Consider the following 16716-nt stretch of genomic DNA (forward strand, 5'->3'; position numbering starts at 1 on the left):
CACCTGGCTGACACCTCAGCGGGGGCTCTTCCTGCCTGGAAACAGCCTGGGCCCAGGGCTCATGAGGATCCGAATCTTCCGTGGTCTGGGCTCCTTCGCCTCCCTGCCAATCCTGACCACCCCGGAACAGCACTGAGGGGCACAAAGGAAGGAAGTTTTGTTTGCACTTCCTCGGGAAGGGATTCTTCCCAGCTTTCCTTTTCCTTGACGTGAAGTTCCACCTGCCACCAGCAGGTGGCAGCTCACACCAAGTGAACGGCTGGTGAGCTTTTCGAAAACTAGAGAAAGGCGAGCTGGCCGGGCTTGTGGACGGATCCTGAACTACAAGTCCCAGCATGCGTCGCTGAGCACCTGACTAGCTTGAGCGCGAAGAGCTGCGCTTCGTTTCTGCCGCGGACTCGGTGGATGTTTGCGGCTCCCGGAGGTAAGATTTCCTTAGAGTTTCACAGTGAGCTCCAGACTGGGCAGGGGAGTCTGACTTTCAGGGCTGCTGTGCGCGGTGCCCGTCCCGATTTAATCTCAGCAGGCCAGGACGAGTTGTAACCAAGCCTGAACGACTTCGAAACTCTCCCCCAAGTTTGTCAACGTGGCCAAAGAAAAGGGAGATTTGTCTTGCGTCTTTTTTTGGTACCCGGGACCGAACTCCGGTCCTTGCGCTTACGAGGCAGGCGCAGCCACTGAGCTAAATCCCGGGGTCAGAAAAGGGAAATTTGACAGCGTCTGCTTGCGGGAACATTTTACTTTGTGGCTCATGAGTTCCTGAAAGTGTTCTGTGTGTCTCCGCCACCTAAAAATTACCATGTTAGTCCCAGGAGCTCGTTGGAGAGCCAGGTTGCTGCTGAGAGTCGCTGACTCCTTACCCTTTCTTTGCACCCGATTTCCCAGGAGTCGGGGGACACCGGGTGCTCAGCGCCTTCTTCAGGGTGCGTCCTTCCCACAGCGCGGCCTCTCCAGGGCCGGTCGGGGTCACGGTCAGGTTCCTCGCCTTCCTGACGGACCTGCGTCCCCAGCGGGGGATCCTTGGTGACCACGGGAGGGGGCGGGACGCCTGGGAGAGGAAGCGGGGCTCCTCGGGCAGCTCCGCAGGGAGGCTGTGCCGGGAGCTGCTGCTGGGGTGATCAACACCTGTGCCCCTGCTCCCCGTCTTAGAGAAACCTCTTCCCCGCCTTGCCGGCCTCCTGTGCGACAGGCGCCCCAGGTTCATGGATCAGGCCCATGACATTTGGACGGAGACTCCTGAGGCCTTTCTTCTTGAGCAGAAAGGGAGGCCTCCCTGAAAGATTTGGCTTTGCTTCTGCCTGGGATTTAGGGACTATGCGTTGGGCCAGGGCAGCCACTTTGTGACTTGGGGTGAGGTCAGGACAGAAGGAAAGGTCATGCGACACACACAACCCATCGCCCCTGTCCGCCACCCGCGGTGCAGCCCCGGCTCCCGGCTTCCCCCAGGGCGATGCCCCGTAGCGTCGCCACTGCCTGGTGACCCGCAGCGAGAGCAGTCAGGAAGCCACGGCTTGGCTCTGCCTGCGGCACTGAGTGGCCGGGGCCTGAGCAGGTGCGGCTTCCTGGTCCGTGGAGTGGGAATGCGGGACATGAGCTGATTTCCAGCCCCTTTGGTTCGTGAATCTCTGCGGCCAAGTACGGAATGGCCGCAAGGGACAGGAAAAGCACACTCGGTGATGCTGCGAACCCCCGACGTGGCGAGGCAGCCGGACCATCGAAGGGTACAGGGCGAGGGCTGGGCAACCTGCACCCTCCGCGGATGGAGCCGGGAGGGCTGGCCCAGGCTCCCGAGCCGAAGTGACAGCCGCAGACGTACCCCATCCTTGACCCGCAGGTCCCCATGGGCAGACTGGACGGCAAAGTCATCGTCCTGACTGCGGCGGCACAGGGAATCGGCCGAGCGGCCGCCCTGGTGAGTCCTGTAACTCGCTGCAGAGCTTTCTGGGGTCACCAGTGCGGATCCGAGCTCGGGGTCATGGACATCAGGCCACCTGTCGCCTCCCCATCACCCCCACCGGAGCCGCTGAGGCCCTCAGCAGACGGTGGCGCGGAGGCATCCATGTTGTGCCCAGGAGGAGAAACTACCCTTTTCCTCTGGCCTGTCTCTCCTCTTTCCTCCCCTCTTTCCTTCCTTCTCATTTCTCTTCCAGTCCTCGGGATTGGACCCAGGGCCTTAGCACATGCTAGGTAAGCTCTCTGTCACTGGGCTATACCCCCCAGCCCTTTTATTTTTCACATGTGACAGGGTCTTGGTAAATTTCCCAAGCAGGGTGGAATTTGCAATCCTCCTGCCTCAGCGTCCTGAGAAAGTGCGATTCTAGAGTGCACCACAGCACGCAGCTACGTTTCCCTTATTTGGGGTTTAGTTACCTGCTCAGAAATGGTGTATAGGGCTGTGATAATAGACCGGCAGTATTTGGGAAATATTAAAAATAGAATTACAGTTTTTTGAGAAAGTTTCTGTTCCATATTAAAAGGACAAGCACGGTGTGTGTCACACTGTTCCGATGAATGATAAAAACAACAATGGGGTGGGTGGTGAGGCTGGATAGTTTGAAATTCCACCCATGTTAATAGGGAAAACAGCAATGAAAATAAGCTGAAAGAAGAGAAACCAGGGATTTGCATTTCTGCCAGCGTTGCCCAGGAAACAAAGAGTGTGTTTGTGCTCCCTGTCCCCAGGCTTTTGCAAAAGAAGGCGCCAAAGTCATCGCCACGGATATCAATGAGTCCAAACTCCAGGAGCTGGAGGAGGGCCCGGGTAAGCAAGGCGGCCGGCCGGGCCAGAGTCTGGGGTCACGCAGCGGTCCTGCGGCTGAGATACCTTCGGAGCTTCAGTTGCTGGCTGCCAAGTTACATGGGAAAATGTTCACTATTAATGACACCTTCTCTCCGTCCCCCCCCCCCAGGAGGAGTATGATGTGAGCTTCGAGTGTGCGTTTGCAGATCCCCTCATAGACACATTAAAAAGCAGAAAGAGACAGGTGGAGATTAGTTTTGATCCTATATTTATTTAGCACAATATATTTAAACTATCATCACCTCAACATGTAGTCAATATTAGAAATTATGAAGAGAAGATTTTACCTTTTGTCCTAGTACTTCTATGTAAACTATGTAAGCTTTCAGTCATTAATTTCTTATTTCCAGAGTTCCCGACGCATAGTCAACACATAAAACTTGTGAATATGCAAGGTGTCCATGTTATATATGGGAGCTAAGGATTGGAGCCATGGCCTCAGGCCTGGTGAGCAGGTCTCTTTTTTTCTTTCTTCCTGTTTGTTTTCCTTTGTTCCTGGTTCTGGGGAGCAAGGCCAGGACCTTCCCGAACCAGGTGAGCCTTCACTGAGCCCGGCCTGGCCCGGCACTGTGTTTGGCTGCACAGCAAGCAACAAGGCGTGAACGATCGATCCCAGGGTCATTCACAGACGCACCTCGTGTAGCTCCCTCTGTGTGTCTGTGTGTCTCTGTGTGTGTCTGTATCTCTGTGTGTGTCTGTCTCTGTGTTTGTCTCTGTGTGTCCCTGTAGGTCTGTGTGTCGTGAGAGTCCTTGCTGCCTGCCATCATGGCTGATTTTCAGAGCGCAGGACATGAGTATTATCTGCCCCCACTGTGCTGATCCCGAGTCTTCAGAGTTTACTCACTGTAGCCCTGCAGCCTGTGGCTTTCTCACCTGGTCTTCCAACCCCGTGTCTGCTTTCTGTCTGCACCCCGCAGGCTGAGCCTGCCCCGCCCTGGTGCCCGCTAGCTGGACACAGCTAGCAGCTGCCCGAGCGAGACAGCCTGGCCCCAGTCCCGTCCTGCGGGCACAGCTGAAAGGCGGCCCAGTGACCAGGGACCCCCAGTTCTCGGGGGAGGACCAGTCCTTTGGGCAGCGACTGAGCCAGTAGGGCTCTGGCAACCATGGCGGGTTGCCCTGGAACAGCTAGGAGGGGAAGAAGTCTTTCTGAATTCGAATGTCAGCCTTATTTTCTTTATTAACCTTTTCCCTATACATCCAAAAGAATCCTTAAATAAGCCATATGTATTTATTTTATTTGCAGTACTGGGGACTGAACTGGGGCCCCTCACACTGAGCTTCATCCCCTTTTTATTGTTTTGAGGCAGGGTCTCACTGAGTCACTAAGCTGCCCAGGCCTTGCTTAATCTTACAGTCCTCCTGCCTCAGCTTCCCAGAGTGCTGGGACCACAGCCACATGTCCCCACGCTCAGCCATACACAGTTGTTGTTTGTGTCGGGGAATATCAGGAACTTTTCAGTAACCAGTACAGTGCCTATCTCAGACCCAGTGCTGGGCCCTCCTGGCCAGCCTTTGACCAAGAGTCATTTCTAAAAATAACAGGAAAGACAAAAAAGCAAAGCTGATGAATAGAAACAGCTCCTGCCCCACCGCTGCTCCCCTTCCTTCACCCCCACTCCCACAGAACTCTGGACCCTGCACCCCCACTGACGGCTGCGGCCGGTCGTAACTCCCGGTAAAGTAAGCTACTCCCAAGACCCTCATAACGCAACTCTGAAACAGAAAAGGGGGGAAAGGGATGGGTGTATTGTTGGGGCTGTCCGTGTGGAATTTTAAAGCTGGGAGTGGTGGCACAAACCTATAATCACAACACTCTGGGAAGCTGAGGCAGGAGGAGTCCACCTTTAAAACCATCATGGGCAACATAGCAAGACCTTGTCTCAAAATAAAAATGGGGTTGAGGGGTGTGCCAGAGATGTAGCTCAGTGCAGAGGCCCTAGGTTCGATCCCCAGTACTTGAAAACAGGAGATTGTAAGATTTTTACATTTTAATGAGATTTTGCATTTTAGTAGATTAAATGGCTAAGACCATAGTGTTCCAGAGTTCTCTGCAGCCTGACCAAACAGCGTGGCCCTCCGTACGCCACACATCGTGGAGGTTAAACCCTTTTTGGGTGGTAGGTGACAGAGTCTTGTTGTCCTTCAGGTATCCAAACCCGTGTCCTTGATGTAACGAAGAAGAAACAAATCGATCAGTTTGCCGAGGAAGTGGAAAGAGTCGATGTTCTCTTTAACGTTGCTGGGTAATTTAGACCTTCTGATTTCACTTTCCTCTCAGAATATTTTCAGCTACTTTCATTAAGATCAGTTTGATGGCATGGCAAAGTTCCTCTCTGTGGACCATGCTGTGCTCTTTGGAAAACCCCGGAGATATGGGACAGGTTTTGCTCACACGAGTTGGGGAGTAGGACTGCCCCAGGGGGTGCTGTAAGTCCGGCTAGGGCAGCCAAGCGGGTCCACGGGAAGCAGCGGTTTCTGACCGGCCCCTTAATAAATGCCCCGCTTGTTCTCCCGTAAGAATACATCCGAGCGTGCAGTGAACACAGCAAATTCAGACTGGGAGCTATCTCAGCCTGCGGGCAGGGATTAGAAATAGTTCAAAGTTCTGCCCCAGGAGGACAGGAAGTCCTTGCAGAAAGTGGAGACCCTGGTTAAGGACATACTGCGGGTGCAGAGGAGCCAATCAGCGGGGGTGCCCATGTGCTGCTTGTCGGGCTCTGTTCTGTTCCTCCTCCTCCTCCTCCGCCCCACTGCGGTAGAAGAGACCCTGGCAGTGCTGCTCGGAGCCCTGAGATGCTGATTCTCGGGCTTTGAGCTCCCTGGAGGGTGTTTACTCTGTGGCCGCCAGGCAGCGCTGTTGCTCTTAAAATAAGAACAGGAAGGCGGATGTCCTGGCTCGCTGTTTTCCTTCATGTGTCCAGTGCACCTGGTACACGATTCTTAACGTTCAGTGACCCCCAGACTCGCTTGTCTCTAGAAGGGTGTTGTTTTACCTTACACCGCTGGAATCTGTACTAACACAGTTGTGCTCCCTGTGAACTGTTGAAAGTCTTTAAGAGAAGAGATGTTGGCTTAGTTAATAATTAACAGCACAGGGCCAGGGATTTATCTCAGTGGTTCGGGTGCCTGCCTAGCAAGCACAAGGACCCAAGTTTGATTGCCGGTACCAAAAAATAATGATAATAATTGACAGCGCAGGGTTGGAAACCTTTCTGGTGACTGTTTGGTTGCTGTCTTTGGAGTTCCTTGGTCTTGTCTTCCGGCGTTTCATCCTTCTGCATGGCGCACTGTGGGAAGTTGTGCCCAGAGCCTCGAGAGTGCCAGGCAAGCACTCTGCCACCGCTCTGTCTGCTGTTTAATCATCTTCCAGATTCGTGCACCACGGAACCATCCTGGACTGCGAGGAGACGGACTGGGACTTCTCCATGAACGTCAACGTGCGCGGCATGTTCCTGATGATCAAGGCCTTCCTGCCCAAGGTGGGGCCCCTGCCTGGCAGCACACAGACAGCTCCACCCTGGGCACCCAGAAGGGACCACGTGTGCTGGAAGTGATAGCAGCCCCACGCACATCTCAGCCTGTAGTGACAATCTGTGCAAGCTGTCAGCTCACTCCTGCAAGGGCTCTGTCCTAAAGGGGGACTGCAAGGAACAGTCATATTTTATCACATCCTCTGAGGTGACACAGAGAGGTGGGAAGCTGCCAAAGGTCACAACGAGCCGTAGTATCCAGGCACAGGCTTTCAGGACCGATATCCCAGCCTCTGGGTGAGCCCAGCATCGGCCCTGCTGCCAGTTAGAACCGAGCCCCGGTGAAGTGGGAAGGGAGGCTTCCCTCCACTGCAGCTGGATTAGGAGACCGGACAGGCCGGAAGGGAGCTCTGCAGTTGGCACAGCCGGGCTGATGGGTCCTTTGCTCCACTGGTAATGGGGAGATTTGCACTGAGCTGGTACTGAAGTGCTGTTTTAATCTTGTTTTGTGACTGGAAGACTTGGAGGGTGTCCCAGGGGATGCTGAACTAGCAGTTTTTTTATACGCAAGTTAGTCTTTCGGCCTATATAGAAGTTCTGAAAATCTAACGTATTGGGAACGTGAGTGCACTCTTTGAGACAGGACATGGGGGCGGGGTGGAGGCCCTGGAAAGAGGGGAGAGCTTAGGTCATCCCGGGGAGGGCTGCCACACACGTAAGGGACTCCCCACTGCAGCTCTGATATGCACCCCAAACGCTAGTCAAGGAAGCAGGTGTGGGATACAGAGAGGCTGAGCTTTAAAATGTGTTAACTTTTTTAATGTATCGATGCCAATTTGTGGTAGTGAGATCCCTTCACCGTAAGACGTCCAATAATATCTGCTGGAGGCAGTGACACACATCTGCGAAATGGCCAGAGACATTTGTGACCGGGGTGTAGAAGCAGAAGGATTCCATGCCACATGTAAAGTGTGACTAACCGCCCTGGACCATGGACTCTGGCATCAAAAGTCCAGGACAGGGCTGGTATTTGGCTCAGTGGTTCTGCTGCCTGCCTTGCAAGTGCAAGGTCCTGAGTTCAATCCCCAGTACAAATCTGGCTCTGTCCCAAATCAGCCAGGGCCCTGGGGCATGGCTCAGGCTCTCTCTCGGTATTTATTTCTTCTGTCTAAAAGCAAGGGTGGTAGATGGCACAGTCACTTCCAGCCCTGATTTCCTAGGGGTCCCTGCATGTGACTAACAATAACATACACTGACTAGACTGGAGCTGTGGAGGGGACCCATGGTTGAAATGTAAGGTTGGCTGAGCACAGGACACTTGAAGATGTTTTATGCTTGTGTGTAGATGCACAGGAAATCAGTGCAGGACTGGAAGATCAGTCAAAGGGCGGAAAACAAGTTGAAAACACTATAAAAAGAGGGCAGTGCAAGCCAGGCATGGTGGCACATGCCTATAATCCCAGCACTCGGGAGGCTGAGGCAGGAGGATCTCTATGAGTTTGAGACCAACCTGGGCTACATAGTGAGTTCCAGGTCAGTCTCTACTACATAGTGAGACCCTGTCTCAAAAAGCCAAAAAGAGGGGAGTGCAGAAGCAAGGTCCATTAGGTGGAAAGACCCTTTAGGGCTGAGATTGGAGAATGCCTTTGTTGTTTGGTTTGCTTGTTGGCTCGCTCCCCTTGCTGTGTGTTAGAAGAGTCATTAGCGCGTGAATATTTGGTGACCGGATACATTCAGTGATTGTCCATGCAAGTGGTCAGGCACTGGGCATGGAGACGGAGGTGCCAAGATCCGCTGAGGCTGGGTGCTGAGCTCTACCACTGGGGACAGGAGGCCTGGGCGGAGTAGAACTAACTAATACACGGGAGGGGTTCTTGGGGGGACTTTCTACCTGCACCGCGGTTTCCAGGACACACAGCGTGACTGTGTGTGGCATCGTGTGCTGTAGCTGGCCCTGCCCGAGGGGCCGTGAAGGGGAGCTGTCCATGTGGGCACTGTGTGTCTTTGAATCTGCTGGGCCTTGCACAGTACCTTGCACATGCTCAGGAAATACGTGTGCAGTGCACCAGTGGCTTCGCAGCAGCAGGCACTCGCACTGATGTTCCCTTTAGTTCGGATTCCTTCCGGTCGTCCTGGTGCTCTCATCCCGTAGCCAGGTGGTGGCACCGTGTGGCAAGGCTGGTGAGCGGGCACACTGCAGGCCGCCAGGCCCGGCCGCGCTGTTGACAGCCATGGGAGGCCAGGTGGCCAGCAAAGCACAGCGGAGGGGAGGATCCGGAAGAGGGCGGTTCAGGATGCGCCGTGGAGTGACAGTGATGCCTTCTGTGTTCGTCTTGGCTTCAGATGCTCACTCAGAAGTCTGGCAACATTATCAACATGTCCTCAGTGGCCTCCAGCATCAAAGGTGGGAACATCTCCTCTCAGACTCGCACACACACGCACGCACACAACCTCTGGGAGCTGTGCTTTAAGAATAAGCATAGCCCAGGTCATAGAACCCATCTATCAGTTCCAAACCGCTCTTTGAAAAATTGGCCCTAAGTCCCGTAACCATCAGACCCCTTGCTATGGATGTGAGCCCGTCATAAAATTAAAGTCTTTGCCTCCCCTTTTACTCCCTGTAATGGACGGGAATGCTGAGTAGCGGAGGGCAAGCTTTGTCGTTTAATTAACCCATGGTGACGTGCCGAGCTCATAGTAGGAGTTGGTCGTCCTCTGCTCCCTCCCAACCCCAGGCGTGGTGAACCGCTGCGTGTACAGCACCACCAAGGCGGCCGTGATCGGCCTCACGAAGTCGGTGGCCGCGGACTTCATCCAGCAGGGCATCAGGTGCAACTGCGTGTGTCCAGGTGAGTGGGCGCCACAGGACCCACGCATGGAAGGTTCGCTTGTGTCCTGTTGTCAGGTGTTCGGGAGATAGGTCCCCTGCCCACGGGACCCGCCCAGGTGTAAGTGAGGAGGGACGGGGAGCCCAGGCCGGCAGGCATGAGCCACAGGGCCACAGTTCAGGTGCTACCAGGCCTGTGGGACAGCTTGGGATCACGTGGAAAGGGCTTGTGACCTCGTTAGGGGAAGAGGAGACCATGTCACACGGCAGGGAGAAGGGGAGCAGAGCCTCACAGCGCCTGGGGCCTGCAGAGCCGTGGGGTCCCCTGGGGTTGCTCATGAGCAAAAAGGAGGCCCTCACTTTCTTTATGCCTGCCCGACTGCTGGCAGGTGCACGGAGGGGCACGAACACGCCAGGCGGCTGCTGTTGTCATGCTGCAGAGACAGAGCGAGTGGTACAGTGGACCAGAGGCTCTCAGAGCCAACATGCTTGCTCTCCATCTCTTTATTCAGAAGGCACCAAGCCTTCTTTTAAAGGAAAGAAGAAAGGCAGAGTTTTCATTGTCTTGGTGTCTGTGTCTGTGAGACAAATGTGCCTTTTACCTGGTCCCACCGATCCAAAATAAGTGCTGAAGACTCCTGACATCCTCTGAGGAGAAATACTGCAGGGCCAGCATCGGAGTTTTCAGCAGCTCCCAGCTGGGCCTGCGGGACCCTCCTTCTGGGGAAGGAATGGACGCAGCCTCCGGGAAAGGGTGGCCCTGGCTCCTGCGGGCACGCTGGTGTGGCTTGCGTCTGGCTATTCTTGGTGCCATTTGCCCAGCGGAATAAGTGGCAAAGTAAGTTGGAAAATGTGGTTGTTTCAGCAGCTGGCTTTTTTTATAAGATTGGAAAACATGTTCTCAAGCTCTATGAACAAGGAACCAGCCATGATTCACGGTGCCGGCCACAGAACAGGGCCGAGGAGGAACAGTGTGTCCGGCAGGGCTCAGGCGGCTCCGTGTCCCGCACCTCCAGCCGGATGGGTGTCCTCTGTGGCTCCGAGGGGCGGGAGGTGCCGTGGACGCAGCTGAGCCCAGTGGCAGCAGATTCATCCGACGGTGAGAGCGGGGCCCCAGAAGAGCCGTTAGTGGCAGCACCAAGTAACACAGTGTGGGTGCTGAGGAGAGCGTGCCTGCAGGCTGAGTGCGCTCTTGGTGAAGTTTTGGATTCCAAGGAGGCAGCTGACGAGGAAAGCCAGGAGAATATTGGGAACAAGATTCCTTAGCTTGTTCCTGCAGGAATGTGAATGCAGAAAAAGGCCCCAGTGGACTGGGTCTGATCTGCGGCCTTCCCGGGAGCGGGTCTGAAGGAAGAGCTGCGGGTGCGCGTGGAAAGTCATCTGTTACAACCTCAGAGGGATCACGAGGCCCTGTGGTCCCCTCAGGAGGACTGCAGGTCACACGAGTAACGGACGCTGCAGAGGCGTGTGGACTGAGTGTCATTTTAAAGCTTTAGTGTCATTCTTACTTTCCTGTTTTAACGTAAACAATTTTATACTATATTTGCTATTATAAACTCAAAGCTGTGATTCAAAGCTGGAATTTGACACCAATGAAAAGAGGCAACGTGAGGAAAATAGACTCACCTAAGTTCCCAAGGGGCTGAGGCCGCTCTGGAATCGTCCCCAGGGAGTCCCCACAGCGAACCTGGCAACAGATGAGTCTGACATGACTGAGTCAAGCTGGGTCTTGAACTGGCAAAGTGCTTGTGTGGTTTTATCTGTGTCCCGGGTTGTTGAGAGGACTCACTGAGATCGTACACATTAAAGTCCTTAAGGCCCACAAGTCATCTTGTAAATGCAGTGTGACTAAAATGTCTGTCCCTGAGAAGGCTGCGTGACTCCCAGGGATGTCACCAGCTCCTGCCACCTCAGCTGCATGTGCGATGGAATTACATCGGTGGCCCGGTGTACTTCTCCCTTGCTGCCGACCACCACCAGTGTCCTCTTTCTTCAGGGACCCCTAAAAGGAAGGGTCCCGGTGTGGACCACCAAAGTATCACCAACTGGTGGAAGGGTCTTCTGCTCAATTTGTATAAAAATCAAAAACTGGCGAAGTGTAGCTCTTAGAGTTTACAGCTCTGGGCTTTGACAACGAATGAACTCTTAGTGTCAGGGGCCCTTCTTGCTGCTCAGGGTAAGCGCTACTGACAGCTCTGGGAATCTCAGGCACCATGGTGACAGTTCCTGGCAACTCGCAGCTGCTTTGTTCTCTGGCTTCCAGCTTCTCTCGGTGTCACAGCCCTGGCTGTTGTTGGTTTAGCACTAGAGCCTCTGATGTCGCAAGTCCTTGGGGCACCAGCTCAGCACGCTCTGCTTAAGACAGAAATCACAAACAGGCAAAAAATATGCCCTGCAAAGGAGGTGTTGTCAGGGTGAAGGGAACAGTGTGACTGAATGTCACATGGCCCAGCGGGTGTGGAGATGTTGCTGAGACGGAGACGGTGAGCTTGCGTGTGCAGTGCCTGACTTCCTGTCTGCTCACAGATGATCACGAATACCTCCTGGAGCATCTCACGTGGCTGTGGCCCGCCGCGAAGTGTTTGGGGCAGTGGTGGAAGGAAAACTAAAAAGTATTTCCTGGGGAGCATCAGGCCCTTCACTGCTGTCTCGGTGTCACAAAAAAACCTAGACTGTGTTATTAAAAATCATAGTCATGTTGTGAAAGCAGTAATAAGGCTATAATAGGAGGTCAGACGAGGAGAGGTCAAATTGTCATTTCCAGTCGAAGGAGAAGGCTTTCAGTGATCATGTCATCCGAAAGGAAGTTTAAAGTTTAGCTATCAGTTGTTTTTGGTTTAATAAGTAACCAAGCTACACGCCCCCTTTGGTTTAGGAACGGTGGATACCCCATCTCTGCAGGAAAGAATCCAAGCCAGAGAAGATCCTCAAGAGGTATATTGAGCATCTTAACTGTCTTTAAGCTTTCGGTTAAAAAATGTCCTACTTCCCTAGAGTAACAGGAAGTAAAGTGGTGACCACGGGGCCAGGGAAGGGAGGGAAAGGCACTGCCTCGTGGGCACAGAGTGTCACACAGTTCTGGGGTGGGCATGGTGGCTGTGGTACACAGTGTGTGCTGAGCCCCACTGAACTGCACACTTCCTGTCCCTGACACGTGGAATGGTCTCTGTCACAGGCCCTGACGGATTTCCTGAAGAGACAGAAGACGGGGAGATTTGCGACCGCAGAAGAAGTGGCCCTGCTCTGTGTGTACCTGGCTTCGGACGAGGTGAGCACCGTTCCTCCCAGAGCTCTCTGTCCCTGGTCCCTCTGGGCTGCGCGGTGGTCACCACAGACAGTCACCGGCAGGGCTGCACTAAGACAACAATTCACAGGGCAAGGAGTGTTCCGATCTCGTTCCTGCAAAGGAAGGCCACATTGACCCAAGCACTGACTCCTCCTCGCTGAACTTTGAATATCTCAAAATCTTACAGCAAACAAAATGAAGGGTTAAGAAAAAAAAAAACGGAAGCATTCAATTTCTGAGAGGCTGTTGCATTCAAAAATTACAAAAGCAAAGATCCTGACTAAATGCCAGTTTAACAAACAGACCTGCAAGGAGCCTGAGAGCTTCAGGTGAAACAGTTTGGAGGTGAACAGGACCCCACTGAGCTCAGAGGTGCAGACTGGAGCGCGTGTTTCAGTTTTCCGGGTGATGTGTCCAGGAGAATTCCACTGGCTATTTTTTCCTTTGTTTGTCAGCATGTATGGAAATTACTAATCATACTTTTCCACTTTGCCTCTGACTGGTAACCAGATTCTTTTTCAATGGCCTTTGTATATTTAGAAGGACACTCACTGAGAAAGCAAAAGCCATGTTCTGAAGTTAGAGCTCAAAACACCCTCTTCTGTTTTCTGTCCTTGAATATTAATTAACGGGACGTGTGTGTGTGTGTGTGTGTGTGTGTGTGTGTGCGCGCGCGCGCTTCTCGGTGGTTGGTTTTTTGTTTTTGTTATTTTGGTACTGGGGATCGAACTCAGGACCTTGCCCTTGCGAGGCAGGCGGCAGAACCACTGAGCTAGATTCCCAGCCTGCGCAGCATTTGTTGATGGCTGGGGATGTTGTTAGGCCATTTGCTAGTGGAGAAAGCAGATTAGCCTGCATGTCTGCTGAGACTGACTAGTCTTGGTTCGGAGGTTCTGGTGATGAACTGTAGACCCTTGGACTGCAAACCAGCTGCCTGAAATAGGCAACAAAGGGACCGTGGTTTCTTAGAGGATCCAGAGATGTTCATGTGCATAACAGAGAGCTTGGCTTTTGAAAAAAACGTGGAAAAGTTAGGGTCATGTCTTTGGTAAGGTGACTAATAATACCTAGTTTTTCTAATTTAGATGATATTTTCATATACTGAATTCTTACAATGTCTGCACTCATAACATCTTTTCTTCTGCTCCTTCTGTTATTTCAAACTCTAGATCAAATTAAAACTAAGAAGACAAAGTAGAGAGTTTTGTCCATTTTAAGTTAAAATATTTTTTATCTTCTACAAAGATCATTTCAGGTTTAGTGCTTTGCAAAATGAAATGTTTTGTACATATAAACCAGTGATTATTTTGATGATCCTGCAGTTTTACATAGATTTGGATGTCTGAGCCTAGCATAGGCTCAGAGACAATAATAATTACCGCTCATGTAAATTTTTAAAACACACTTCACGCACTTTGGCCCTTAGAATTTTCTCTGTATATTGATCAACTAACTATACCCTGTTTTTAAAAACCACATGATTGTTATCATGGCACTTTTGTGACTATTATATTGAAGAATTTAGCAGTGGCCTAAAAACATGACTGGAAATGAAAATATGCTATTTTGGACTCTACTGTACCCTAATTTGCAGAATAGCTTTGGTTCATGACTTACTTTTGTGGTTCTGAAACCAGCAACCTAACGGCCTGCTTAGAAGGTGGCTGTGCCCCGACGCCAGCCAGAGGCCTTGCATCTCAGATCACAAGGACACAGAGCAGTTCCAAGCCATCTCAAATTTAATTTGGATTCCCCTAAATTCCACTTGTAAGTTCGGTTTCCTGCTAGGATGAGAATCCATGGTCCCACTGTCCCAGCCACAGTGTGGGTCCCCTTGGCTGATGCTGTCTCCTTGTGCTCACCCCTGCAGTCGGCCTATGTGACCGGCCACCCGATGGTCATTGACGGAGGTTGGAGCCTGTGACCGCAGGAACCTGGGTGTGACGAAAATCCGAGATGTCCTCACTCCTGCGCTGACTGCTCGGAGGCTGGGTCTTTAAGTACATTCATCCCTTTGGAATCTCTCCTGAAATCATGCTAAGTAAATCAAAGGAAAATATTAAAGTTGTTGCAAGAGACTTGCTTTACAATAAACTTCAATTTGAAAACATCTGACTTAGTTGAGGATGCTGTAAAAATTACAAAGAGCAACAGGGCTCAGACAGCAAACTTGTGTCTCAGGGTCTGGAGGTGGGAAACGCAAGACCACTGCAGGCAGGTCCACCTTGAGTGAGACTCTTGGTTTGTGCATGGTCACCCGCCGTGCCTCCCAAGCAAGAGAAGAGCGGTGACACAGCGCTCTCTGGTCTTTGTGAGGACCCTTGTCCCCATCAGAGGCCAGTCTGGGCCCTCAGTATCTCCTGAGTCCCACCTCCCAGGGCCATCTCATGGGAGGGGGAGGGTCTCAACACTTAAATTTGGGGTGGAAACAAGCTGTCTATAGTAACATGTGAAATTAAAATGAGAATATGAAAAGGAAGGGTTTTTTTTAAGGAAAAAGGTACTAATTTGGTTCCATCTCCCAGCTATTAAATGTTTTTGTGCAATCCTGCGCTGTCCTATACTGTATGTGGAGCCTAACTTAAAAATTTCTATACCGTCATAAATGAACACCAACAGTAGGAAGGGATTTGGATTCAAGAATAAAAGCAGTTTAGGTTCAGAATTATCTATTTGATCTGTTATGTAACAGAAAACGTATTTATACATAATGGATGCTATTACATATTAAGTGCAGTGTTCTTCAGCTAACTAATGTTCAGTCAACTGAGCAATTATATCTAACATGGGCCTAAGGATACATAGTTAACTTTAGCTGCCTGTGTTGTCAGTTGATTTATTTATTTTTAGATTAAGTACAGATTTCTTTCACCAAACTCTAGGATAATAAAATAGAGGGCAGCAAATTTAGAAATGGGCACTGGATAAATAAATCATCCAACAGGAAATGAAATTTCAAGAAAAAGTTTAAATGGATGATAAATCTATGTTAGAAGTTGTCCTTTCTAATTTTAGTTTTAGGGTTTTATGCTTGCTACTTATTTTCTGCCACCTCACAAAAGCAAATGGTACAGTGCTCATGCAGCTACTTAAATAATGAGCAGTTTCTTCTGCAGTCCTCTTCTTGTTTTTTGTTTGTTTGTTTTTGTTTTTGTTTTTGCATTTCCAGGGACCAAACTCAGGACCTTGCACTTACGAGGCAGGCTCGGTGCCACTGAGCTAAATCCCAGGTCCCATCTTTGGCACTTTTTCATCCAGAGCCTTCAGACTCATGAGAATTTTGAAATGGATCATGACAAGGTAACATTTAGTGTAGGAAAAGAATATTCTGATGTTGACAGGTGTGTGAGTTAAAATTCAGAGCAAAAGACATTTTGAGAGCTTTGCTGAGGACTCACTGATTGTAAGATCTGCTCCGGGTTCTGGAGCAGGCAGTGCACAGCTAGAAGGCAGGTGGCTTGGTCTGGGACCTTGACCGGGTCGGTCTCCCGATTTCTCCTGGTTTTAGGTTCTAGTTTATGAAATTAGGCAGCTGGGCTAAGTAACTTGTTCTTCTGGTGTCTCGTGGCCTAAACACTGTAACTTCTTACCTAATGCATGAATGGGCTGCTGCAGCCTGTGAGAATATCATTTTACTCTGTGAGTAGAACAGAGTGCATTGAGATGTATGGCTATACATGAATGAATTCCAAGAGACATACAATGAATTCTGTAAAACGAATTTAACCTCAACAGATGTCCAGAGTCAGCTGGCCCAGAGCTAACCACAGAGCATTATGAACATTACAAGCAATGAAGATAAAGTGAAATCCGGCCCCCAAATTCCATGCTGTCCAAACACGTTGAATCAGGTGCTGGCTGTACTCACTGATATCATATGACTGGAAGAAAAGGAAAAACGTAGTTTAATATGGTAAGGGGAAGCGTGGTATGACGAGGAGTTTCTGCAGGATTCAGCAGCAGCAGCGTTGGGCTTAGGAAACAACCACTGCAGAGCTCTGGCAACCTGGGCAGCTCGGGAGGGAGGACCCGACGCGGGAAGGAAGGTGGGGAACTACTTCGGGAGAGACCGCGCCTGCCACGGGACGGACCCCGGTGGCACCCGCGTCAAGGAGTGACCCAGGTGAGGCGCGCCCACTCACAACGCCGCCCAGCACACACTGGCGCGGCGGGCGGGAAGGGGAGGACGCTGCAGACAGCAGTGAGAGCTCAGCGGGAAAGGAGAAACCCAAAACGACACGGGGACGGCATAAAAGCTGTGCCACGCCTGTCGTCACCCGAAGGGGACCTGCGTGGGCGGCGCCCCCGTGGGAAGACGGGACGGAGAGGCGCA

General features: G+C 51.6%; 2 protein-coding genes across 5 annotated transcripts in view; both read left to right on the forward strand.

Moving 5' to 3' along the window:
* The first annotated feature begins 206 nt into the window (after positions 1-206).
* Bdh2 (3-hydroxybutyrate dehydrogenase 2) lies at positions 207-14339 on the forward strand. 2 transcript variants are annotated; one of them, XM_010641580.3, is made up of 11 exons: positions 207-424; positions 1553-1721; positions 1835-1912; positions 2683-2761; positions 4947-5043; positions 6171-6279; positions 8614-8674; positions 9006-9119; positions 11973-12031; positions 12273-12365; positions 14254-14339. In XM_010641580.3, the coding sequence occupies exons 2-11, from the start codon at positions 1677-1679 to the stop codon at positions 14305-14307; spliced, it is 789 nt and encodes a 262-aa protein (XP_010639882.1). In that variant the 5' UTR covers positions 207-424; positions 1553-1676; the 3' UTR covers positions 14308-14339. The 2 variants fall into 2 exon arrangements, with proteins under 2 accessions (XP_010639882.1, XP_010639883.1); XM_010641581.3 differs by lacking the exon at positions 1553-1721 and having other exon boundaries at positions 209-424.
* Positions 14340-15607: 1268 nt separating this feature from the next.
* The window catches only part of Slc9b2 (solute carrier family 9 member B2), a 50162-nt gene continuing 49053 nt past the window's right edge, over positions 15608-16716 (forward strand). The window contains exon 1 of one of the 3 annotated variants that reach the window (XM_033756245.1): positions 15608-15683. The gene's annotated coding sequence lies outside the window, so the exon portion shown is untranslated. Of the gene's footprint in view, positions 15684-16427; positions 16507-16716 lie in introns of those variants that run through there. The other 2 variants (XM_033756244.1, XM_033756242.1) reach the window with 2 other exon arrangements.

Source organism: Fukomys damarensis, unplaced genomic scaffold (genome assembly GCF_012274545.1).
Source record: "Fukomys damarensis isolate Sample0158 unplaced genomic scaffold, DMR_v1.0_HiC HiC_scaffold_25, whole genome shotgun sequence".
NCBI classification, from domain to species: Eukaryota; Metazoa; Chordata; class Mammalia; order Rodentia; family Bathyergidae; genus Fukomys; species Fukomys damarensis.

Coding starts and splice junctions, on each gene's coding strand:
- Bdh2 (XM_010641580.3), top strand. CDS start 1,677: ATGCTGCGAACCCCCGACGTGGCGAGGCAGCCGGACCATCGAAGG. Junction 8,675..9,005: donor AGTGGCCTCCAGCATCAAAG/GTGGGAACATCT, acceptor TCCCAACCCCAG/GCGTGGTGAACCGCTGCGTG. Junction 12,366..14,253: donor TGTACCTGGCTTCGGACGAG/GTGAGCACCGTT, acceptor TCACCCCTGCAG/TCGGCCTATGTGACCGGCCA.